The sequence below is a fragment of the Balaenoptera acutorostrata genome, chromosome 9 (genome assembly GCF_949987535.1).
Source record: "Balaenoptera acutorostrata chromosome 9, mBalAcu1.1, whole genome shotgun sequence".
NCBI classification, from domain to species: Eukaryota; Metazoa; Chordata; class Mammalia; order Artiodactyla; family Balaenopteridae; genus Balaenoptera; species Balaenoptera acutorostrata.
The window spans coordinates 52,149,022-52,174,797 of record NC_080072.1 but is presented as its reverse complement, the minus strand read 5'-3'; the positions used below and the strand labels follow the sequence as shown (position 1 = coordinate 52,174,797).

The window sequence follows — 25,776 nt, the reverse complement described above, 5'->3', positions numbered from 1 at the left end:
AGGGAAGTGCTACAGGCATTCATTTGTTCAACCCCTGAGCCCTCTGGTGTGGGCCGCTGTGCCAGCACCAGGAGTCAAGAAACAAGGCATGTCCTCATTTCTAGGAGGCCATGCTGACTACTGGGAGAGTAGGACAAGGAAACTGTATGACAGCTGTTGATACAGGCTAGCACAGGGCATCATGGCTGCACCAAGGCTGTCTTAGGGAAGGCTTCTGGGAGGAAGAAAGGGTAAGGGTTTTTTCCGTTTTTTTTTTATTAATTTTTTTTATTGGGGTATAGTTGATTTACAATGTGTTAGTTTCTGCTGTACAGCAAAGTGAATCAGTTATATGTATACATATATCCACTCTTTTTTAGATTCTATTCCCATATAGGTCATTACAGAGTATTGAGTAGAGTTCCCTGTGCTGTCCAGTAGGTGCTTATTAGTTGTCTGTTTCATATGTAGTAGTGTGTCTCTGTCAAGCCCACTCTCCCAGTTTATCCCTCCCCCGCACCCCCCCACACACTGCCTTTCCCCCTTGGTAACTGTAAGTTGTTTTATACATCTGTGACTCAGTTTCTGTTTTGTCAGTTGGTTCATTTGTACCTTTTTTTAGATTCCACATGTAAGCGATATCATATGATATTTGTCCTTCTCTGTCTGACTGACTTCACTCAGTATGACAAGCTCTAGGTCCAAAGTTTTTCTTTTCCTAAGAAATTTTTTTTTTAAAGAGTAATAGTATGCTTATTGTTACAAAAAAACAGCAACAGAACTTCAAACAATACAGAAGAGTTCATAGCAGGAAGTGAAAGTTTGAATCCCTTACCCCCGCTTCCCCAAAAGAGGTAACCACTGCTGCCGGTTTGGTCCGTAGCCTTCAGGACTCTCCTGGGTCCCTGATAGACGGGAGCAGATTTTCTTCCCTTGATTAGTTACTCTCATGTGGAAATCTTCAGCTCTTGGGCTGGAGAACCCTTATTCTATCACTGCCCTTGGCTGGGGATTTGAGACCATCCATTTATCAATCCACAGAAAATTTGGAGCACTTATATTCCAAGTTCTGTGTACACCTTGGATATATCATCCTAGTTTGCTCCGTTGCTTCCTTAAAACGGGGTAGACACTCATTGGAAAATGATGATAGTAATGAAATAGGCTCTTCCATTTGTATAGCACTTTTATTGCATACCAAGTGCTTTTATATATTTTGTCTCGTCATTTCTTCATGGTGCCCCTGAATGACATATGGAGTAGGGCTGGTGGAGTCCTCTCCCTTTTTTTAACAGTTTTGGAACAGGCTCAGCGAGTACGAGCTGTTACTCAGGTGAGGAGACCAAGCGAGATTCAGAGAGGTTGAGTCACTGGTTCGTCCATGACTACCCACCCAGTAAGTGCCAGAGCCTGCATTTGAACCAAGGTCTCTCTCGCTTATTTTCCTGCCCCTCTCTACTACCTGAGAGTTGTACATGAGCTGGGATTCAACTCTGGACTGCTAGTGTGGTCTCCTCTCCATCATCTACCCTGGGTTTAGTGTCACCCACCACTGCCCTGCCAAGCAGGAGACCTAGTTCATTAGGGAAGGGGCTTCCACAAGTCTGGAGTGAGCCCAGAAAGGCCTGCAGTGCCCACCCTCACTTCTCAGCCCCTGGCCACAGGCAGCTCTGCCCTGAGTGGCAACCTGCATTAAGCCTTTCACTCATCATCTCAGGGATGATGGAATCCTAACCTTTTCGGAGACACCGTGCTCTGTCACAAGCATTGCTCTTTTTAAAAGAGATTAATTCACTTGCCGCATTTTGTCCATTGGTGAAAATCACAGGGGAGAGCAAGGGTGGCTTTCTCAGGCCTCAGAGGCCCTTTCAGCTGCTCTCAGCAGGCATCCACCCGCCCAGCTGGCCCAGGACTTTGAAATGACTGCCCGCTGGGCATTCACTTGCAAAGCAACAAAATGAAATGGAGGAGACCTGGGTTAGTGAAATCCTAACTTTTGGGACTGCTCTGCACACAGAGGGGAAGTGGGGGAGGGGCCCACCCAGCTCTGAAAGAGGAAAAGTTGTTTGGAGTTGGGGTCACTGTGGTTTTTGTTTGTTCTGGTCCTTCCTTGATTTACTAGGTGCCACCACTCCTTATGGAATTCTGCCATGTGGTGTCTCTTTTAATCCTTACAACTACCTTGCACAATAGGGATTAACAGCTCCCATGTCACGGCTAATAAGTGACAGAGCCAGAATCTGAACTCCAGCCTTTGGACTCCAGGGCCATTGCTTTCTCCTTTACACCTCAGCCCCAGGAGGCTGCAAAGAATGATAGTCAGTATGCTGGGCAGGGCTTAAAAGCTGGTGTCTCACTAAAAAACACTAAGATTTGCCTCCTAGGAATAATCCCTTCAGGTTTGCAGAGCCCTTTCTTTCAGATTTCAGTGTCACCTCTTAAAACCCTAATGGACCTATAAAGAGACTAAATCTCAGAGAGATAATATATCTTCTGTGGTGTGTCAGAGTAGGAGGTGGCAGAACTGGAACTAGAACACAGGTCTCTTGCTTCTGCCCTGTGCTCCTTCTACACTGTTCATTGAAAGGATAGCAAGTTTGGAGAAGCCTTCTCTCCCAGCAGTTCCTCCTCTTAAAAGAAAACCCTGAAAAAAAAAAAAAAGAAAGAAAAAAGAAAACCCTGCAGTGTACAGAAAAGGAAACCTCAACATGCTAATATGCATATAATAAGTAGCTCAAAATTATTGGTAATCAGAGACATGCAAATTAAAACAACAATGTGAGATCCCTTTACACCTATCGAACTTGCAGTGATTAGGAAGTTGGCTACTGCCAAGTGTCTGTGGTACACAGGAACACCCCTGTCCTGCTGGTGGGAGGGTAGATGGAGCAGTTGTCCTGTAGGACCCTGGCACTATTTAGTCAGATCAAGTGATATAAACCCTGTAACCCAGGGATTGCACTCCGAGTACATGCCCTGGGAAAATACTCACACAGGTCCAAAAGGGTATATGTAAGTGGATGTTCTTTGAGCATTGCTTTTGGTGGCCGAGGGATGGAGGTTAGCTGGGTGGGTATCCCTGGGAGAGCAGAGAGGGAAAATCTGGTGGATGTGCCATAGAGCATTAAGTAGCAACTTACAAATGGAATTATTGTATGAATTAGCAGTATAAACACACCTTAAAATGCATTATGGACTTCCCTGGTGGTACAGTGGTTAAGAATCCACCTGCCAATGCAGGGGACAGGGGTTCGATCCCTAGTCCGGGAAGATCCCACATGCCATGGAGCAACTAAGCCCGTGCGGGCTCTAGAGCCCACGAGCCACAACTACTGAGCCCACACACCTAGAGCCCGTGCTCTGCAACAAGAGAAGCCACTGAATGAGAAGCCCACGCACCGCAACCGAGAGTAGCCCTTGCTTGCTGCAACTAGAGAAAGCCTGCATGCAGCAGTGAGGACCCAACACAGCCAAAAATAAATAAATAATTTTAAAATGCAATTATTTGTGAAAAAAGTAATAAACAAATACTTACATGCACCCTATATATATATATATATATATATATATATATATATATATATATATATATATAAAGAAAAAAAAAAGAAAACCCTGCTTGGCTTAGGTCCTGGAAAGCGAGAACTTCAGTCTTGTCTCCTCCTCAGTAGCCAGCGTGCAGCCAGGCACAGAGTGAGTGTGTGCATGTTTGTTGAATAAATGAACAAAGGAGTGCCTGAAGCCAGCCTGGCTGAACTACCCAGGTCATCCCATGTGACCTTGTGTTAGAATCCCAGGGTACTTGCCAACCTGCCACTACCAACTTGAGGCCAGATCGCTTTGTTCCTTCAAAGAGATAGAAACAGGGTAGCGTGGCAGGCAAAAACCACTCTGTACTGAATACTTGCTATGTGCCAGGGACTGCGCTGGGATCCCTGCAAATTAGAGATTACTGTCCCTATTTGATAGGTGAGAAAACTGAGACTCAGAATTGATTTGCTCAGCATTATCTAGCTGGACCAGAATTTGAATCCAGGTCTGACTTGCTCCAGAGGCTTTTATTCATCTTTTTCTTTTTATTACACTACACTCAGCCCTTAAGGGGCAGGAAGAGGAGGCATCTCAATCTTCTTTCTTCAGCACTGCCTCCAGAGGAGTGCTGCTTCTGGAATTCTCAGGGCTCAGGCAGGGGAACACAGGTGAGAGTCTAAGGAATGGCAAATAAGAAATACTTCTTATTGGTGGTAGCTGATTGGAACCAGTGTTGAGAAGGATTCTGAGGCTCTTTCAAAGGCTCCATAGGAAAGAGCTGCTGAGAGAGATTCATGATTTCTGACTGAGATACAGGAGGGCAGGACCATAGCACACACATGCCAGGCATTTGTCAACCCTTTAGATTGGGTTTTTAACTTAGGGTCCACTATTGATTTCATGGGGACCTATGAACCCCTGGGCATTGTATGTAAAGAAAGATTTTTTTTTTTTTTGAGTGTGTGTGTGCCTGTGCACTTTTCTGGAAAGAATCATCAGCTTTGATGATTTATCCTCAGAGGAGTCCATGGCTCAAAAAAGGTTTATGCCCACTGCCTTGGCCTCCTAGCTTGGCTTTTGAGGCCCTGTGGTAGGCCCTGCCTACCTTGGCAGCTGCCTGTTTCTGTGCTGCTAACTGTCACACAGATGGATCTACCTGATGGTCTCTGAGTATACTTTCTCATCCCTTCCCTGCTTCTGAATAGTATCTTGTGTCTTTTTTCTTGACTGGCGTGCACTTCCTCCCTCTTCTCTAAATTGTTCCTATTCTTCAAGGCATAGTTAAAGTCTTTTCCCTCAGAAACCTCTGATCAGCCCTTCCTGATTTTCTAGTCTTATAGACTGAGGGCCAGAGAAGTGCAGCCATCCAACCAGAATCACAGTTAAAATCAGACTCCAGTCTCTCAGTTCTCAGAAACTTGCGCTCTCCACAGCACCACTTGGCCTGCTAAACAAGGGAAGGTTTTGTGCAAAGAGAGATTTCTGTCTCAGAAAATTATCCCCAGGGTTCTTAGCCTCTTTAACATCTTTGGCTGTGGACAGTTGTTTCTGCATGAAGGATGCTTAACAGTATGTGGTAAGAGGAAGAGGCCCAGGACTTTGACCAGAAGAAACCTTTCAAACTAGAGGTGAGAGAAGAGGGTTTCCCAACCTCCTCTCTCAACACTTTCCTCTCGCACTTCGTGCCTGAGTCGTGCCAGACCTCTTTCAGGGCCTCACATACCCAGTGCTGCCTTCTACTCTGATGAGAGGCTTTACCTCTGCCTGGAACACTCCTTCCCTCCCTTGCCCGCTTTTGTCTGGCTAACTGTCTATCATCACTTCCTCTGAGAGGCCTTCTGGGTCATTAAGGCTAGGTTAGGTTCCCTGGTTGTACATTTGCAACTTGAGGCCCCCTTCCTAGCACTCGTCTGATGTGTAGTGACGTGCTTGCTGGTCTGTCTTCCCCTCAGGCTTTGACAGTGCCTGTCTCATTCCCTGCATCAGCACAGGCTGAGTGAACAAATGAGTACATGATGTGTCTCTTCATCCTCCCAAGCCTTCATCACCTGCTTACTTCAACAGCACAGAGGTTAGGCTTGGCTTGGTCCAGAGGGGCATTTACTACAGATTATGGCATAAGAATGGTGCTAGGACTCAACCCCAAGCCTCTGGACTCTGCCAGTGCCCTTTCGTCTAGAACGCACTGAAGAGTAGACAGCTTCCCAGTTCCCCCTAATGCCCATTCCTCATAAGCAGCTCCTGCCTTGTTGGTGAAACACTCTTGACTTTTGGTCTCCCTGTTTCCTGGCCTCCTACAGCACTTATGGTGGGAAACCACACACGACAGCCTTTGGTTTCCTGCTATCCTGAGTCCTCCCTCCACAACTAAATTCCTTAGGGCAAACCCCATGTCTTCTCCACACCCCCATCCCAGAATTCAGCACAGGACCAAGCACGTGTCATGCTGATTTGCTGGAGTCCATTTAGTCTTTTCTCTTCCATGTTACATGGAGTCAGGTTCAGTGTAGAGGAAGGTTGGTGAGGTGAGAAGGATTCAGGCTGCAGAGCCATTATCGACTTGGGTTCCAGTCACTGTACTGCCCCTTAACTAGCTTTGTGACCTTCAGCGAGTCATTTCACCTCGCTGAACTTACTACCTCATCCATGAAAGGAGGAGATTAATACCAGCTCCTTAAGCTTGTGTGAAGAGTGAATGAGAGCGTGTATGTAAAGTTCTGAGGCAGTTCCTGCTTGTAGGAGGTTCGCAGTAAGAGTTGGTTCTCTTCACTCTCCTTCTCTCTATCCACCCCCACATTATAGGGCTCCCTGCTACTGGGACCCAGAATTCAGGCTTTTAGTGTTATACTTAAAAACTTGTGTTAACAGCTACTGAGCTCCTACTGTGTGCTAGGCACTGGCATATAGAGTCAAATAGGTTCATATGGACTTTTCTAGAAACCTAATCTAGCATTTCTAACATTCTTTCCATCTTCCCTTGCATTCAGAGTTCCAATTTCCAAACAGCGACCATACAGATAAACTTGAGAAGTAGGATTCTTCTGTAAACCGGGAGCTACATAGATGAGAAGTGTCATTGGGCATTTGGTGCTAAGCATGGGGAAATTCTAAGGAAGGAGGAGAGATCTGTGGACTGGATGAGTCAGGAAAGCCTACTTGGGAGAGAGTCGTCAAGCCAGGGTTGTATCCCATTGTATGAAAGTAGGTTTAGAATAGGCAGAGAGGCAGGGAGAGAGCATTCTGGACAGAGGGGAAGGCACATTCTTTCCTCAGTAGGTTGGGAGAATGACAGCAGAGGCAGACTCATTTAAGGGAAGAGGGAGAGAGGTAGGAGAAGCCTGGGGTCAAGGGAGAGTGGCCAGAGGAGCTGGGATGGGTATTTAGTTCTCAAAGCCCTATAACTATTTCCAAATTCATCTAGCCTCCCTGTTTATTGATTTTTCATTTCTTCCACTCTTATGTCCATGATAAGCCATACACTGAAAATATTTCTCTCTCTTTCTAGGCTGTTGTCGGAAGGTGCTGATGTCAATGCAAGGCACAGACTTGGCTGGACAGCACTCATGGTGGCAGCCATCAACCGAAACGACAGGTGAGAGATCTCCTTCCACATGGGGCTCCCTTTGCCAGAGCTCTGCAGACCACGATCCTGAACCCTCTCCCACCCTTGCCTGTCCCCCTGCTCTCTTCTTGAAAGGCAGGGGAATGGACTTAGCCTAAGGTACTGGTCAACACCTGGTGCAATGGAAAGTATAGGAGATGTGGAGAGGAAAGATGTAGCTCTGGATTACAGCTCCATCATTCATTGACTTTGTGACCTTAGGCGAGTCATTTGCTTTATTGAAGCAACAAAATGTTTGAAAGCCTGTTGTAAGTGGTTAAGTGTACATGTGCAAGTTATCATCATGATTCCGTTATCATTATCCATGTTGAGCAGTCTGCAGTCACTGTCCCCAGCAAGAGTTCCATTGGGCTGTTCCTTTGGAAGTTCTGGTAGAAACTAGGGAAGGTGGGGGCGTTCCTTCCCTCTCATTGGAGGCCCTGCTGTTTTCCTACACGCTTCCCCATTCCCCCAGCATGCAGCTGTTGTGTAAAGATTGAAACAGTCTACTTTGTATAGAGTTATCTCTACTTCTTACAACCACCCACAAGATATATATTATTATTTTTCATTTTGCAGCTGAGAAAACTGAAGCCCAAAGAGGTAAGGTGATTTGTCTAAGGTCACACAGATAGGATTTAGAACCTGGTCTGACTGCCTGCAGAGTTTGTGTATTTTACTGTACCTCACTGCTGCCTCCCGCTGCCAGATCCCGGGCTTGGGCTGGATGCTGCCATTACATCGCAGTCTCTAGCTGTGATTGTGCAAAAGAATTGATTGAAGAAGAGCAAAAAGAGATGCTTTCAAAGAAGGCAGACTGGGTGCTTTAGTAACAGCCACTGACATTGATAGTGGGAGGTGCAAATTTTCATTTTCCCTTCAAGCAGATCTTTAAGGATTTTATCTGCCAGTACTGGCCACCTTTGGGAGGGTCATAAATGTGGTGGAAATCAACCAAACAGGTATTTTATAATGTCGGGGTGGCACTGCCTCAGACTGGCTGAGAGACTCAGCTGTACTGAGATAGTTCTCTTTTCTCTGCTACTCTGTCGTGAACTTGATCTCAGCACTCTGTCTCCTTATTTGCCTCTTTAGCTCTAAGCACATAGTCTTTAAAAGAAAAATTAATGTAAATTGCTTCTACAATTGAGAGCCTGGAATCCAGTCCTGGCTCTGACCCTTAGTTGAATTTCAAAATTCTCTGAACACCTTGTTTCTTCACCTGAAATCAACTATTTCTACAAACATTTGGTAGATATCTACTCTGAACCAGACTCTGTGTTAATCACTGGGGAATCAGAGGCCTTGGGAACTCGTGGTCTAATGTGGAAAAGACAGGCAGGTAGAGAAACAGAGTATAGTGTAATCAGTGATATCAGAGCAGTGTGGACAGGATATTATCAAAGCAGAGGGGTTGAGGGGACTGAATCTCACAGCAGAGCAGATAGATTCTTACTATATTCTTGTGAGAATCAAATGAGATAATGTATGTGCTACAGGTTACACATGGTGAGATGTTATTCTCTGCTGCTCGCATTAGACCTCTCTACACACAAACACACATGTGCTTATTCTACCACTTATAACCCCCCTCCCCTGCCTCCACCCCCACCCACCAGTCTTTCCCACCTTGCAGGTATCTCCATCTGCAAGAGATAACCAGTGGTGGAGAAAAGGGAAGGGGTATGTGCCCTTCTGTGTTTGGTTTTATCAGCGTTGAGACAGAATAGGAATTAACACTATACTTAAGAGTACTGCCAATCAGTGAGCACATAGCTAGTAGATGTGCTTTGAGGACAATTCTCTCCGAATCTAATGAGTTGTTGGTTTAACTGATTGCTCTGTCTTTATCCAGGGCCATTAGCAAATCAGTGTTGCTCAGTGAGCAAAGTGAGAGTGTTGGCTTGTATTTACTCGGTTCCTGGGACTAATTATTGGTGTTTTAAGCTTCTATTTTGTGCCCTCCTCTTCCTTCCGGTACCCAGTGAGGACAGATTTTTATAGAAAATAGCATACTCTCAGGTTGGATTTATTTATTCATATCACAAAGATTGTTTGGCACCTACTGTTTGCCAGGCACTGTTCTTGACAGACAAATATCCCTGTCCTCAGAGAGCTTATTTCTGTACAAGTGGTGGTCCCTGGGTAGAGAGAGGCAGGGACAGACAATAAACAATAAATACAATGCATAAGTAAACTATATATTAGAAGGTAAGAAGTGCTAATGGAAAAAAAGGAAAAGTAGAATCTGGTAAAAGGGAATGCCAGGAGTACACTGCTCAGGGTGGGTAGGCCTCATTGGTAAGGTGCCATGGGAGTGGTCTTGAAGGATTATCGTGTCCATCCCAGCACAATCTGCCAATAAGTTTTTCTGTATTAGAAGTGTGCTGATTCTCATCTCATCAGTCACCAAACCCTTCTGGAATCATACTGGCCAGGCCTGAAATGCCACCACCTTTTAAATGGATTTGGATCAAGGGCAAGTAGAGGGACAGCACCCCGTGATTCAAGGCTGAAAGTAGAGAACCTTCACCTCCTTTAGAATGTTGGCAGCCCACAAGCTCAAAGGAGATATCCTGAGCGAAGCCCAGTCATTTCACCCTCAACTGCCTTTAGTGCCTGGCTGCTTAATGTGTTAAGTCCTTGGGGATATGAACACAATAGTCTCTATACTTAAGGAGATTATCTTCTTGTGAACCTTTATTTATATATGTATTTATTATTTTATTTAATTTTGAATAGTAAAGAGAGTGCTATTTTGTTTAATTTTGAACAGAAAATACAGTGTTATAGAACAAAATGTTAAAAATATCCATGGGAACTTATTTATAATTTATTACCTCCTTTTATTTACAAAAAGGGTTTAAGGTGACTTAAATCAAAATACAAATATAAATGTACACAGGAGAGTTAAAACTGGGTCAAGATCAGAAATCATATTGGTAAAAGGAAAGATAATTCTATCAGGATTGAACTAGAGATTTTCTTTTCCAAAAATAGGTTTATTGTTTTTGTAAAAAAAATATAGAGAAGAAAGTAGCCGTCAACTGAATCCCCTCTACCTAGAGACTGATCACGATATCTATATCTATATCTATGTGTCTAATTTTACATAAATGGGACCAGGCTGTACTCACTGTAAATCAGGTAATTAGTGGAATCGAGTATGAATTTAATTTGAAGTTTCCTGACAAGTAGGGCAAAAAAGGGATACAGAGAGTTTTGGTTCTTCAGGAGAGAGGAACTTTGTGCTGACATACCTTTATGTTATCATGTTATGCATCCAGCAGACTTTTTTAAAAACTAGACTGTGTCAGGTGCTGATATGCTAGGCTAAAGGGGATTCAGATACTAAGTAAGCATCACAGCCTTTGCCTTAAGAAGCTTACTTGGACTGCTGACATCAAGGACTCGAGCACTGTGATGGCCATTGTCTTCAGTAGCCCTCCTGCCAAAGATTTACCAACATTCTGCTAGGACAGTCCTTTTGCCAGCCTAGTAACAGCTTGGGTGTAGTGTTGACTTGAGGAGTAGTTGGCGGGGGCTGGCCCCTTCTCCACAGTGAGCCCTCCATAAGCCTCATGCCACAGGCACTTGTTTAGCCTGAGTCTGGGTGCCTCATTCCGTGTTGCACTCTGACCCAGCCCAGCTAAACGCTAAGCCACAGGGTCCCAGGATGACCAGTGTGACTTAGCACAGCCTCTACTGGCTCGTGCAAATACACCCAGCCTTCAGCTAAATTCAATTAGTTTTTCTTTAAGAAGGGAAAGAAATCCAATTTTACTAAACATGGACAGACGGTGGAAGGCACTTTGATGTTACAACCTCTCAGTGATGCTTTACTTAGTCACAAGTTCATAAGCAAGAAGGCTTAATTACTTGGGAAAACACGGGATTAAAACTGGACACAATGGCTGAGTATCCGCTCTTGGGCAACTTGATTCGAACCCATGCACCCAGTTCGTGTGTGGTGCAAACTTTGATGTGTGCTGTGACAAGCTGAAAGTCATGACCCCCTCAGGGATGCTCCTTCAGATGGCATTTGCAGGATGTGTAGGCGGAGAGGCAGGGCCTGCCAGGCCTGTTTGCTCTACTTTGATGTCCAGGCAGCCACAGGCCCCACTGTTTGCTCTTTCACTGAGGGGTGGGTTGGGAGCCTCCTACCTTTCCCAGTGGACAATGGCCAGCAATGGAGTGTGACGACTGTTGACCATTCCAAGAGCCTGGCGGACCAGAACAGGGCTTTGGGAGGTGCAGAGCCTGGGGGGCAAAAGCTGTTTATAGGACAGCCATTTCTCCAGATGGAGCTTTCTTTAAAGCCTAATGGTGGTTGGACGCTCATCATGGAGGTAAAAATAGTCTCATGAGTTTTAACAGGTGCTAAGTACTGCTTGACCCTTTGTCCAATGACACTAAGGTATTTGTAAATTGAAAGTTTAAGTCTGTCCTGTTTTCTTCATCAGCATGTATATGCAGGGGATAGTGGTTTGGAAGAAAAATGGTATGAATTCTAATTCCTCAAAAAAGAAGCTGTCAAAACACGTCTGATAAAAGAATAGTATCCAGAAGATATAAAGAACTCTTACAAATCAGTAATAAAAAGGTAGCCCAATTTTTTTTTTTAAATAAATTTATTTATTTATTTTTGGCTGCATTGGGTCTTCGTTGCTGCGCGCAGGTTTCTCTAGTTGCAGCGAGCGGGGGCTACTCTTTGTTGTGGTGCGCGGGCTTCTCATTGTGGTGGTTTCTCTTGTGGAGCATGGGCTCTAGGCGCACAGGCTTCAGTAGTTGTGGCACGCGGGCTCAGTAGTTGTGGCTCACAGGCGGTAGAGCGCAGGCTCAGTAGTGGTGGTGCACGGGCTTAGTTGCTCCATGGCATGTGGGATCTTCCCAGACCAGAGATCAAATCCGTGTCCCTTGCATTGGCAGGCGGATTCTTAACCACTGCGCCACCAGGGAAGTCCCAATAGCCCAATTTTTTAAAAATAGGCAAAAGATTCGAGCAGACACTTCACCAAAGAAGAGATTGATGGCAAATAAGCACATGAAAGATACTCAGCATTTAGGGGAATGCAAGTTAAAATCACAATGAGATACCACTACACACCTATTCCAATGGCCAAAATTTTTTAAACTGACAATACCAAGTACTGATAAGGATGCAGAACAGTTGTCATCCCTACTGATAGGAATGCATAATGGTATAGCCACTTTGGAAAACACTTCAGCAGTTTCTTATAAAGGTAAAACATACATTTATCATACAGCCCAGCAATACCAACTCCTAGATGTTTGTCCATGAGAAATAAAAACATACATCTACAACAAGACCTGTATGCAAATATTTATAGTATCTTTATTCATAATCACCAAAAACTTGAAATCACCCAAATGTCCATCATCTGGTGAATGGACAAATTATGGTACATCCATACAGTGGACTACTCAGCACTAAAAAAAGAACAAACTTCTTGTACAGGTAACAACATGGTCAAATCTTTAAAGCCTTATGCTAAGTTAAAGCCAGACATGAAAAGCTACCTGCTATATAATTCCATTTATATGACAGTCTGGAAAAGGCAGTACTATAGGGACAGAAATCAGGTTAGTGACTGCTAGGGTTTAGGAGTGGGAGGAAGGGCCCAACGGAACTTTTGGGGTGATGGAAATAATCTAAGTGTTGATTATAGTGGTGGTCATAGAACTCATCAAACTGTACAGCTTAAAAGGATGAATTTTACTATGCATAAATGATACTTCAATAAACAGACTTTTAAAAAGTTTTCAAAAAACCACCGTCTCTCTCTATATTTTCACTGTTAATTGTGACCTTTGGTGTACTGAGAATTCCTGTTAGTAGTGTTAAAATGAATTCATACTGTTTATGGTCACCTGGAATGTTTTGAATTCTTATAGTTGATGGTATCTTACATTGGAGTACTATATATTCTGATTGTTAGTAGAGAATAAAGATTTGTGGATTCACACGGTTCGTGATGTCATGAAGTAGAGTTACTGATGAATAGTGATAAATTCACCTTATGGGTGGTATACAGTGGGCTCACAAAGTGTCATATGGTTCTTTATAGTGAGGAGAAGGTGCAGGGTTCAGGACTGGGAGCTTGCCTCTCATCCCACATCATTCTTGGGTTCCTTGTCCCTGGACTGCCACTCAGGGAGGACCACCTAAATAGTATGGCCATTGTGGTGCTTCAGGAACCAAAGATCCTGAAACAGTGGGGTGGTGGGGGGAGGTTCAGATTTGAGTCCACTTGGGCTTGCTGGTTGCCTTGAAAGCCCCTGCCTCAGAGAAGGTGAGACTGCCAGGCAGAGAAGGAAGCTCCAGCAGAACTGTTTGAAATTCCCCGCAAGAGTCTCCCTCCCTCCTGCTTTTTCTCCCGGAGTGCATTTCATCAGCATCGGAAGGACTGCTTCCCGGCACTGCCTTCCCTGCTTGGCTGGGGTCCCTGAGGAGCTGAGCTAATGAGTGGATAACACGCATTTGCCAAGGCCTTCCTGGATGTGGTACCTGGGCTTTGTTAATTTTAAAATGCCGCCATCCTTGGCTGAAGACCATTTAATTCCCTCTCATAGCAGTCATTTATTTTTAGCATTTGCTTATTTTCCCTCCACCTTACTAAGGGGAGGGGGGGCATTAAATCCTATCTTTAAGAACCCAGCAGCCCAAGCCAGATCGCTGACCTGCAGGAGAGGTTTTTTTTTTTTTTTTTTTTTAAATATTTGTATTTATTAATTTGGTTGCACCAGGTCTTATTTATTTATTTATTTATTTTTATATTTATTTTTGGCTGTGTCGGGTCTTCGTTTCTGTGGGAGGGCTTTCTCCAGTTGCGGCAAGCAGGGGCCACTCATCATCGCAGTGCGCGGGCCCCTTCACTATTGCGGCCTCTCCTGTTGCGGAGCACAGGCTCCAGACGCGCAGGCTCAGTAGCTGTGGCTCACGGGCCCAGTTGCTCCGCGGCATGTGGGATCCTCCCAGACCAGGGCTCGAACCCGTGTCCCCTGCATTAGCAGGCAGATTCTCAACCACTGCGCCACGAGGGAAGCCCCTGCAGGAGAGGTTTTACAGGCCTCTCTGTGTGGCCGACAGCTCCACAGGTGTTCTTAGAGCAAAGAGCTGATGCTTCTCTTGCAGCTGGACTGGGTCAGCCTCCATGGGAGGCTCTTCTTCCTTGCTGGCTGGCCAGAGGCAGAGCAGGTAGAGCACCCCAGTACCTGTGCTTTAATGTAGGTACCAGGGGGCCTGACAACATGGAGGTCTATCCTGCTTTGGAGGCCTACAGTCTCTTCCCAAGGTCCCCAGCCTGTTCTCAGCCTGGCTGCTTGCTGCAGAGTGGTGCTTCCTTTGGCCCGAGGAGGCTGGCTTTGTGCTATCTGATCTCCTGACTATAGTGGTGATGATGGCTGTGGTTGATTGGGTGTCTTCTGTGTGCCAGGCCCATGTCAAATACTTCCCATGTTGGCCCTAATCCTCACTGCAATCCTAAAATGGGGGGATTATTATCCCTATTTTACAGATAGGGAAAATGAAGCTCAGAGATGCCTAAGGTTGTCCAGTAAGTGAAAGGGAGAGCCAGGATTTGAAGTCAGGTCCCTCTGAACCCCAAACCCTTATTCTCTCCACTGGACTATACTACCTGGGTAGGGAAGATGCAGGGAGCAAAGCCATGCAATGAATCAGGGGGTGCCAAGACCAGGAGTCAAGTCAATTCAGGCAGGGTTTCTTGATGAACCACTATATGCTGGATGATTTTTTGAGAAATCTAAAAACCGACAAACTACTCTCCTTGTCTTCAAAAAAGCTGTCAGAAGAAGGATAAAACAAGCCTCCTTTTAATGGTAGACTGAGGCAGAATGTGGTCAGTACCCAGAGAAGACCAGCCTAGGGTGCTGGGGTGGGGGTTAATCATGAAAGGAGGCCCTTTCACATGAGGTGGGCCTTGAAAGACGGACAGGATTTTGGTTGGTAGAGGTGGAGAGTAGGAAGACAGCATTTCTGGAATAAGCACCACTGTGAGCATAGGCTCCTAAAGTAAGAAAGTAGGGATGTACCAGAGTTAGTAGGGGGCACTGGCAGGGTCTGGAGACCAGTGAGGGTAAAGGAAAGGCCTTATCCAGCACGGACCATGGTCCTCTCAGGCTGTAACTGTCTAGCATGTGGTAGAGCTGTGAGCTCTAGAGCTGGATGACCTGGATTCACATCCAGGCTGTCTCTTCCTCTTACCAGTCATCTACCTTGGCAAGTTCTTTCACTTATCTGCGATTGTTTCTTCAGCCATAAAATGGAGATAATAAGCTGAGCTACTTTAAATGTGTACATATATGTAAAGTGTTTAGAATAATGCCTGCCACATAGTAAGCACTTGATAAGAGTTTGCTACTTTAGTTAATAGCAGTATAGTAGTAGTGGTAGTCTCTTAATTATTATTATGACTAACACTGTAGTGGTAGTCTCTTAATTATTATTATGACTAACACTGCTGCTGCTGATTGGTGACCTCAGGAAGTTAGTCAATTTCCTTCAGGTAAGCCCATCTTTGATGGAGGTGGGGGTATTACTTGCCTCTCACCAGTATCTGATGGGTGATGCAGAAGCAGTAGGGCTTTGGAGATTCTTTTTCCACTCCTTTTCATCTAAGAAGCTGGGCCTAGAACATGGGACCCCAAAGCAGGGCACTTTGATGTGGAGCTTGCTCTCGTCCCAGGTGGCCGCAGCTGCCTAGTGAAGAGCAGTTCCCAGTATTTCCCAGCAAGAAAGGGCGGGTGAGCGTGCTGGCCAGGTGCCCGGAATGCCAGCACCATGACCCCAGAAAAGTGTGCCGAGCTTGATGTCTCTCCCACCGCTGCTGTGGTTGATTATCTCTGAGTAACAAAGAGTCATTTCTAATCCCATTTAGAATCATTGCTCAAGATAATCCTGTTTCGTAGTAATGATATTCCAATTCCAGCATGCACCCGTTTCTAGTTTGGCAGACACATGCCTTGACCTCAGGCCACCCAGACACTGCTCCCTGGAAAGTGATGTCAGCTTATTTGCCTAAACTGACAGTCTCAGGGTACCCACCCCCTTCTCCAGAGCTATATCCCATCCTGGGGTTCTGTGTTCAGTGCTGTCTTCATGGAGAAGATCAGTTGGGATGAAAAGAGCATCCAGTGCTCATTCAGTTCAGCAGCCTGAGGAAGGGTGTTCCATTTCTAGGGACTGTGGTATGGTCCACTCCTGCACCTCCTCTTTAAAGACATCAGACCCACTCTGTGCTTGTTTAAATAGGGATGCCAGCTTGCTGGGTCAGGAATATACAGTAAATATGGTAGGTGTGTCTGGGTTGCAGCAAGGTATTTGGCTGTCTCTCATGATATCCACATGAATAAAATATGATGTGGCAAATAGTTTGGTCAAACTAATGAATGGTGAATGATCTGGTTCATTGTTTATATATGAATGGATATCAGACTGGAAAGCAGACTGTACTGGTGAGCCACAGGGGTCTGTCCTATTCACTAGTCATATCACTGATTCTAGTGAGACCATTGATAAATGCCAACCAAATGGGCAGATTAAATGAAGCTTAGAGGTAGTTGATATGTTAGGTGAAAGAGTCGGGGATATGAAAAAAGAACTCAGTGGGCTAGAGCAATGGTTAAATCTGTGGTGATAAAAATTAATAGGGACAAGTGTTTCAGTCTACAATTAAAACCAAAAACCAACTGTAAAATCCAAGGAGACCCAATTTAGCAATACTAGCAAGTAAAGCCCAGGAGCTGACTGAAAACTCAATGTGTGCATCAACAGCGCAGTGTTAAGGCCTTAGAAGTGAATTGATTCAACAAATATTTACTGGCCCGTTACTGCGGCCTATGTGCAAGGGAACAGATGGCCAGGCACAGTCCTTACTTTGGGGAGCACAGTCTAGTTGTGTGTGGCAGAGTGGTGAGGAACAAGAGCTGTGGAAAGAGGGCCTGAGTTTAAAACCTAGCTCTACCTCTTAACAGCTGTTTCCTCATCTGCAAAGTAGGAACAATAATAGCATCTGCCTCAGCATAGGGTGGTTGCAAAGATTAACATGCATGTAAGACTGCTTAGTGCAATGCCTAGTGCATAGTACGTCTAGGAGATGTACCAGCCCCAACATGGTCTTATGGATCATTTGCCTAGAGAGAGCCTAGTCTAACCTATACTGTGGAAAGAATCCCTAATAACCAGGGCTTGACCACACTGCCCCATCGGTTTGGTGACTATGTGTTATGAACCACAGATTGAAAGATATGGAAGTGTATTTAGAACTAGGCTAAGGATATGAAATTGGGATTGTCTTGGAAATCCTGTGATGGGTAATCTTGATTCCTTGGCCCTCTGCTTAACGTGCCATGCCTTCCTTAAGCCTTGCCCAAATTATCTCACCTGGTCTGAGCCCTCTACTGATTTTGACCCTTGTCCCTCTGAATCAGACTCCCTCTTATCCCAGCTAGCTGTTATGACCATCTGAAAATATCACTGTCCCTGGTACATAGTAAGGGCCCAGCGACTATGGGATATTATGACAGACTAATGGATGGTCAGATAGGTGAGAACCAGTGTGATTTAGGGGAATGTGCACTGGGTTTGGCCCCAGACAGATACATGGATTTGAATCGTGATTCCTGTGCTTATTTAATGTGTATACTTGGATAACTCATGTTATCTCGCTGAGCCTCAGTTTATTCATTTGTAAAATTGACTACTACCTCATTGCAAGTGGTTATAAGGATCTGGAATAGTAAATGTAAAGTGCTCAACCCACCGTGGCTGCTTTATTATGATTATTGATCTTTACCTTTTGAGGGAAGTAAACAAAATAACATCCTCATTCGAGGAAACTGGGGCACATTTTCTACACAGGTACCTTGCTTCCTCCCTAATCTTTAGTTTGTTTCCCAAGGAAGCTGGCTTTAAAAAGAAAACTGCACCCCACCCCCCAAAAAAGAAAAGAAAACTGCCTTCCCATCCTTCCCCCCACCAAGCTCATGCCTCCACACCACAGGACCTCTAGATTCAACACAGGCCAGTGCCTTTGGTCGGGCCACCCTGCTTTCCCAACCGCCTGTAGGCCAACCAGTAGACTGAATGATCCATAGCTCATTTGACTTTCCAGCAAACCTCCTGACCTGTGACCTCTTTGCTTTCTCCCCTCATCGAGGTGTGCTCTGGGTTGAGAATAGGTCAACTCTTTGTCTTTTCCTTGGGACACAGTGACCCTGTGCTTGGATGTGGGGGGTAGAGGGGAGGAGGAGTCGGAGGAGCTTCTTCTGAAGCTCCACATTGTGTGGGGACGACCTGGAGCTGGGATCACTGCCCTTCTTGCTTCACCAACTCCAGCTGCTCGCCAGCCTTCTTTGACACGTGCCTCGCCCAGCTTAGGCCTCAGCTCACACCACAGGTTTCCTCCTTCTTTCCTAAACAATGTGATGACCCAAAGCCCCTCCGGCCACTGAGAGCAGAAAGCCAATCGATGTAACTGTCCTCCTGTGCATTGTGACGCCCCACCGTCCTGAAAGCAGGAGCTCATCAAGGTCCATGTGAGCCAACTTCCTTCATGTGCTCCCACATCTAATCTAATTACAAACCTGATCGGCAAGTTAAAACTTGCCTGGTGGGGCTGTTGCTCCAAAGGGAGTTCTGTGACTCCCAGGAGCTGCTTCTTAGGGACCACCCTCCCGTTCTTTTCCTCAGCTTTGTTTGGGAACTGCCTGGTGGAGGGCAGGAAGGGCCTAGTGCTCAGGAGAGGAAGATGGAAGTTTTCCACAGCTAAGCTGCCTGCAGCCCAGTTCGGACCCTCAGGTGGGGGAAGGCTGGGCAGGGCTGAGACAGTTGCCTTCCACCTTTTTCCCCCATTTCTCACCAAATAAAATAATTATTTCATTTATTCATTCTTCATTTTTTCATACAGTCATTCAGAAAGCATCTATTGACCACTTATTGTGATCCAGGCACCGGGCAAGGAGCTGGGAAAGAAGGTTGAGACATGGCTCTTGTCCCGTGATCTACTGGGAAAGGCAAGTAAAAGTAGACAGGCAATCACGATATAACATGGTGAGGGTCACCTTCCACAGGAGTAGGTACTGGATTCTGTGCAAAGAGGAAGGGTGTGGATCCGGGCTGGGAGTCAGAGAAGCCTCAGTTGAGTTGGTGACTATGTCACTGAGGAGCCCTGAAGGTGAATGAGCACTAACCAGTTGAACCAGTAGGAGGGGCATATGTGATGGCCTTTGGTGTACTTCAGGGAGTTCATTGTTTTCACTGGGTCCTTAGTTCTTCAGCCCCCAAGATCACTAGATCAGCATGGGAATTAGAGTTCTGCAATTGATTGACTCCCTGAAGGAATAAATTTTTAGAACAGATGGTCAAGTTCAATTAATGAATAATAGTAGGTGGCAGGGAATCAACCCCTTTTTAAAAATCATCTATTCATGTTGCTGCACGTGTATCCAGCCTCTTGCTTCTGACTGCTGCATCATGTTTCATAGCATGTGTCTACCACATTTAACGTACCTGTTCCCCCAGTGATGGACACTTGATTGCCTGCAACTCCCCACTGCCACAAAATATGTGGTGAACATCTCCCATGTTGCCCTCTATAGACCTGTGTAAGAATCTCTCTGAGATACATATCCTCAGGAGCAAAGTGCTGGGTCATAGGGTAAGGTACTTTAACATGACAAATATTACAAGATTGGCTTCCAGAATGGCTGCACCAGTCTGTCCCCTGGCAGTGCATGAAGAATCTGAGATCCCCATGTCTTCACCAACACTGGGCATTTTTCAGCTTTCTCACTTTTTGCCAGTGTGTTAACTTGAAGTTCTATCTCATTTTTTAAAATTAATTAATTAATTTACAATAAGTCCTTGTTGGTTATCTCTTTTAAATATAGCAGTGTGTACATGTCAATCCCAAATACCCAATAAAATGCTATCTCATTTTTAAAAATTTTCCTTTCTGTAATCACATACAAGCTTGAGGATCTCTTCATATACTTAATCATCTTGTTTGTTTGTTTTTTTCCTCCTCTGGGCATTAACTGTTCATATCCTTGCCTCATTTTTCTGTTGGGCTTCCTAATCCTAGCCTTGTTGCTAAAACTTGAGTTGAGGTGAAGTGCTTCTACAGACTGTTAGCTACCTGGGAGTCAACACAGGGAAGTTAGAGGCCATGTAGCAGAGTGATAAGGACATGGGCTTGGTAGCCAGACTGCCCTGGGCTGAATCCCACCTCTGCTCCTTTCAGCTGAGTGACCTTGGACAAGTTACTTATCCCTCAGTTTCTGTTTAACCTCCCTCATAGGGTTGTTGTGAAGATTAGATGTTAGTATATATAAAGTATTTAAAATAGTGCCTAGCATGTAGGAGGTATATACAAATGCTAGCTCATTATTAGACTGCTATCTTCCTCCTACTTAGCCCTACTGTACCCTTGAGAAAATAGATACTTGTATCAGCAGGCAGTAGAGTAAGCAGAAAGAAAACAGCTCTCAGCCTAGGCTCAGAGCTCACCACTCCTACTCACATGTGTAACTCTTACCAAGGTCTCGGGCTCTGTACCTGTGTTCTGCTCCCTACCTAAGGCCAATCTTTAAGACCTGGCCATTTCTGATTAGCCAGATTTCCAGGCCTGCAGTGCCCCCCATCCCTGGCCTGGCTAGCTCTGCCCTATTGCTGCTTCTCTGCCAACCTGTCAGCTGGATACTATCCCTCACAACCTTCACCTTCAGTATTCACAAAGCCCAGTCTTTTTGGTGAGTCAGCTCACTTGGGCAGAGATAAGACCAGAGTAGATTCTGATGGACACGCAGGAAGGCAAGTACTGCTACCAGAGCCAAGTCACTAAAGGCCAACTCTAAACCCCCATCCTCCTGGGCTATAGACATTCTCTGACTCTCCAGATTAGTATTGGAAGTAGGGTATCTGGAAATTATCTCTAGCCTTTGAGGTTGATACTGACATTGGTAGGCATATCTTTCCACAGACCACCAGAGGCCAAGTCCTGAGGTGGCTGGGAGAATTGCTGATGTTTGTAAGCCTTTGCCCAGAGAGAACCTCTGGAGTAGTCAGCATAGTTCCTTTGAGTGTGTTATAGAAAAACATAAGTGAGTGGGATGGTGTACTCTGTCCCCTTTAATCCAGCTATTAAGACCATGAAGGCCTAGCCCATATACTTCACTGCCCATTTAGCACCAGCTACTCCAATTTAAGATAGTGATACCTGAACCCAAACCTCCCAAGTGACAGCCAGTATGCCGACGCCAGAACAGAGGGGCGGCTCTAGTTGTTCTTTGGTGAATCACCTCGGATAGCAGTACCTGCCTCCCTTTGTGCCGTCAGATCCTGTAGTCCCCTTGTCAGCCAGGTGGGCCAACTCACCATCTTGTGTACGTCACCTTCTCCCAGATACAGTTCTGAATTGGGGGATTTGTTTCTGCTTCAGCAAAAAATGTCAAAGAGGCAGAAATCTCTTCATTTGCGAAGTCTCCTCACTGCTGCCCCTGGTGTCTGCTTCTTTTGCCTTGTCTTGACCTCTGATACCAGTGTGTTCCTTGGTTTCTGGTTGCTTACTTGTTTTGTGGTCTGCTGTTTCCCTCTGCCTCTAGTCCTTGACATCTGACCTGGCTTTTTACTCTCTGCCTCACGTCTCTGCTGCCTGGTCTCCGGCCCTTGGCTCTGTTTTGACTATGAACTTCTTGACACTCCCTGGGCCTGGCCTGCTGCTAAGCCTGTTCTCACCAGCCTTGCCTTAGCTTTCTCTTACCTGGCTAGCCTCCTACCCTGTTTCTGCCCTCCTACATCCCATTGGTCGACGAAGTTCTTTTCATCATCAGAGCTAACCATAGTCATGTAGTCCTTTAGCCTGATCTGGGCTGGCTTCTCCAAAAAGGGCCTGATCCCTGTGGAACTCTGGGTTAGATGCTTTTTAAGTATGAGATAGCTCTTGGGCAAAAAGCTTACTAGCTATCTGGTAAGGTGTTTGGTGCCACTCTTGGCCACTGAGCAGCCACAGTTCCTTTAGTCCTAGGTATACCCCACAGTGGGGCTGCTGCCTTTGAGTTAATTAAAAGTGAAAGGAATCTTCTCCACGATTGCAGAATGAGTCACTAGCTTGGATGCTCACCCTCTTTGTCCTCCAAGTTTGTGAAGTGAATTGCCCATTCCTTTTGATTGGGTTAGCAGCCCCAGGGCTTAGCCTAGTCACTTTCCTCTCCCCATCCTGCCAGACCACTGTCTGCCCTTTGGGGCGAAGGGCAGCATACTTGGTTGCTTGGACACGTCTTGCAGCCTGCAAATTGGACAGATGGAATCAATACTCAGGAACCTGGAGAGGCCCAGGTAGCACAGTTAGTGACACTAGCTGCCTGGAGGGACAGCTTGCCATGGGAGGGGGTGTGATTGGATGGTGATTGGACACAGCAGCTGAGGATTAACCAAATTATGTCCCTTTGAGTTTAGATCGACAAACCCTTCTCGCTTAGATTTTAAAACAAGCCAACTTGTGCAGGATATAGAATAGCTGCCCTTTTTTTTTTAACATCTTTATTGGAGTATAATTGCTTTACAATGGTGTGTTAGTTTCTGCTGTATCACAAAGTGAATCAGCTGTACGTATACATATATCCCCATATCCCCTCACTCTTGCATCTCCCTCCCACCCTCCCTATCCCACCCCTCTAGGTGGTCACAAAGCACTGAGCTGATCTCCCTGTGCTATGCAGCTGCTTCCCACTAGCTATCTGTTTTACATTTGGTAGTGTATATATGTCCATGCCACTCTCTCACTTCGTCCCAGTTTACCCTTCCCCCTCCCCATGTCCTCAAGTCCATTCTCTACGTCTGCGTCTTTATTCCTGTCCTGCCCCTAGGTTCTTCAGAACCCTTTTTTTTTTTTAGATTCCATATATATATGTTAGCATACGGAATTTGTTTTTCTCTTTCTGACTTACTTCACTCTGTATGACAGACTCTAGGTCCATCCACCTCACTACAAATACCTCCATTTCGTTTCTTTTTATGGCTGAGTAATATTCCATTGTATATATGTGCCACATCTTCTTTAACCATTCATCTGATGATGGACACTTAGGTTGTTTCCATGTCCTGGCTATTGTAAGTAGTGCTGCAGTGAACATTGTGGTACATGACTAGAAGAGCTGCCTTCTTAACACAGGGCTATGCCAACATGCGTCCTGGGGGTGATTAGGTATAGATCTAGAGCCCACTTCAGCCCAGATTCATGTTATTATCACTAAGATTATATGGACACAGAGAAGAGAGCTCATATTTGTGGATCTCCTTTGATGTGCCAGGCACTGTGGAGTTTTACACACTTACAACCTACAAGGGAGGCATCATTATCTGTTATTCCAGTAAGGAAGTGGAGTCCCAGAGGTATAGTAACTTGTCTAAGATCACAGTCAGTAAATGATAGAGCTTTGATTTGAACCCAGGTCTCCCTGTACTTGTTATAAAATGTCATGCTGTCTTCCCAATTTGTGTCTTAGTTCAAACTTCTCTTGACTTTCCCACAGCCCAGCTACAGGGTCAGGTACATAGTAATGAATGATAACTAATGTTCGCTGAGCACTTGTTATATGTCAGGCACTGTACAAAGCACATTACATACACTAACAGAGTCATATGAGCTAGATACTTTTTTTTTTTTTTAATTTGGGGGTGCTGCATACCATAACCTTCTTTAGGAGCATCACAGTACTCGTTAGCATTTACTTATGTATGTATATATTTATTTATTTGGGCAGGCTGCATTGGGTCTCCGTTGCTGCGCACGGGCTTTCTCTAGTTGCAGCAAGTGGGAGCTACTCATCGTTGCAGCGTGCGGGCTTCTCATCGCAGTGGCTTCTCTTGTTGCGGAGCACAGGCTCCAGGCGTGTGGGCTTCAGTAGTTGTGGCTTGTGGGCTCCAGAGCACAGGCTCAGTAGTTGTGGTGCACGGGCCCAGTTGCTCCATGGCATGTGGGATCTTCCTGGACCAGGGCTCGAACCCGTGTCCCGTACACTGGCAAGCGGGTTCTCAACCACTGTGCCACCAGGGAAGTCTGAGCTACATACTCTTAATATCCCTGATAATTATGATTGCAAAATGATTTTCTAATTTCATCATTTGTTCTACATTTATTAGTTGTCATTCTACAGTAAAGAAGAGCTTTCCCTTCTCTCCCATTGACTTACTCACTTATTTTCAATACGGACTCTTGGAATCTTAGTGTACCCAGTGGGTGATAATCCATTAATGTCATTATTCATGTTCATGCTCATATTGTCTCCGATTTTAAAGCCAGCGTTCTTAACCTCTGTACCATACTACATCCCTCTCTATCAGATATTTTTCTCACTGCCTGCAGTTAGTTTGCCCATCTCTAACAGCCTTTTGGACCCTCTTAACTTTTAATCTTCTGGCAAGAAGGAAGACTAATGCCAGTCTTAATCCAAATTATGTGTAAACTCTGAGCAAATAGTCTCCAAGTGAAAACCTGACAGACTCTGCTGTGAGTTAAATATCTGAGTTTTAGACATGGATTTTAGGTGCTTAGAGACCCTTCTTATTTCTCTTTGGGATCATAATTCATATCCTAGATAAATTACCTGGAAAAGGTAATTCTTAAGATCCTTTTAGGTAAGGGGAATAGACACAGGAGGCTCACTTGACCATGTTAGATCAGATGTAGAAGAACCTCATCTATGTGGGAGATAGATTCTGGTTCTTTGACTTACCTATGAGGACTGTGTGTTTGTGTGCATGGGAGTTATTGAAATTCATTCATCCATTCAGCAAATAATTGGGCAGGTCCTGTGCCTGTTGAAGGTTATGAAACTCAAACCAGTTGATACAGGGAAAACCAACAATACTGCTGGCTACAGATATTGAAAAACTAACAAAGGAGAGAAACTAAAACTGTAGGTTGGCTTTTTAATATTTATGATAGAGTAATTTTTAAATTTTAATTTATTTATTTTTGGCTGGGCCACAAGGCTCCCAGAATCTTAGTTCCCCAACCAGGGATGGAACCCGGGCCCTGACAGTGAAAGTGCCAAGTCCTAACCACTGGACCACCAGCGAATTCCCTAGAGTAATTTTTTTAAATGCTTGCCATTTATGCCTTCAAAAGCATTAATAGTTTTGAAGGCCATTGAGCAAAAGATGAACATACTAAGAGAAAAATAGGGAAAGGACATTATGCCTGAAAATAAAAACAAAATTGATAATTGTGATTCATGAAAAAAGAAACAACTGATTACTAAACATTTTTTTTAAGTCCAACCTCACTAGTAATCAAGGAAATGCAAGTTGAAACAGCAGTGTGATTCCATTTTCTGTGTCCAGATTAACACATAATGAAAAAGCTTTGGTGAAAGGAAGGCACAGTGGTTACTCTCATCCTTCTTCCTTTGATAGTAAAAATAAAAATCGGTACAATCTTTCTGAAAGGTAATTTAGTAACATTTATCAAAAGCCTTAAAAATGCTTATACTTTTGATCTAGAAATTCATCTCTTAGGAATTTATTCAAAGGAAATAGAGATTGTTATTGAAATATTAAAAATAATCTTAATTGTTTTACCATTGCGGATTAGCTAAATATAGACTAGCCTTTTAGTAGAATA

The 25,776-nt window shown here is 44.8% G+C and overlaps 1 protein-coding gene across 2 annotated transcripts in view; it reads left to right on the top strand.

The window, feature by feature from the left end:
• Nucleotides 1–25,776, top strand: part of CLPB (ClpB family mitochondrial disaggregase) — a 147,157-nt gene that overhangs the window by 29,401 nt on the left and 91,980 nt on the right. For both annotated transcript variants that reach the window (XM_007173674.2, XM_057553322.1), the window contains exon 3: nt 7,016–7,102. In XM_007173674.2, the coding sequence (XP_007173736.1) occupies nt 7,016–7,102 (87 nt within the window). The remainder of the gene's footprint in view (nt 1–7,015; nt 7,103–25,776) is intronic.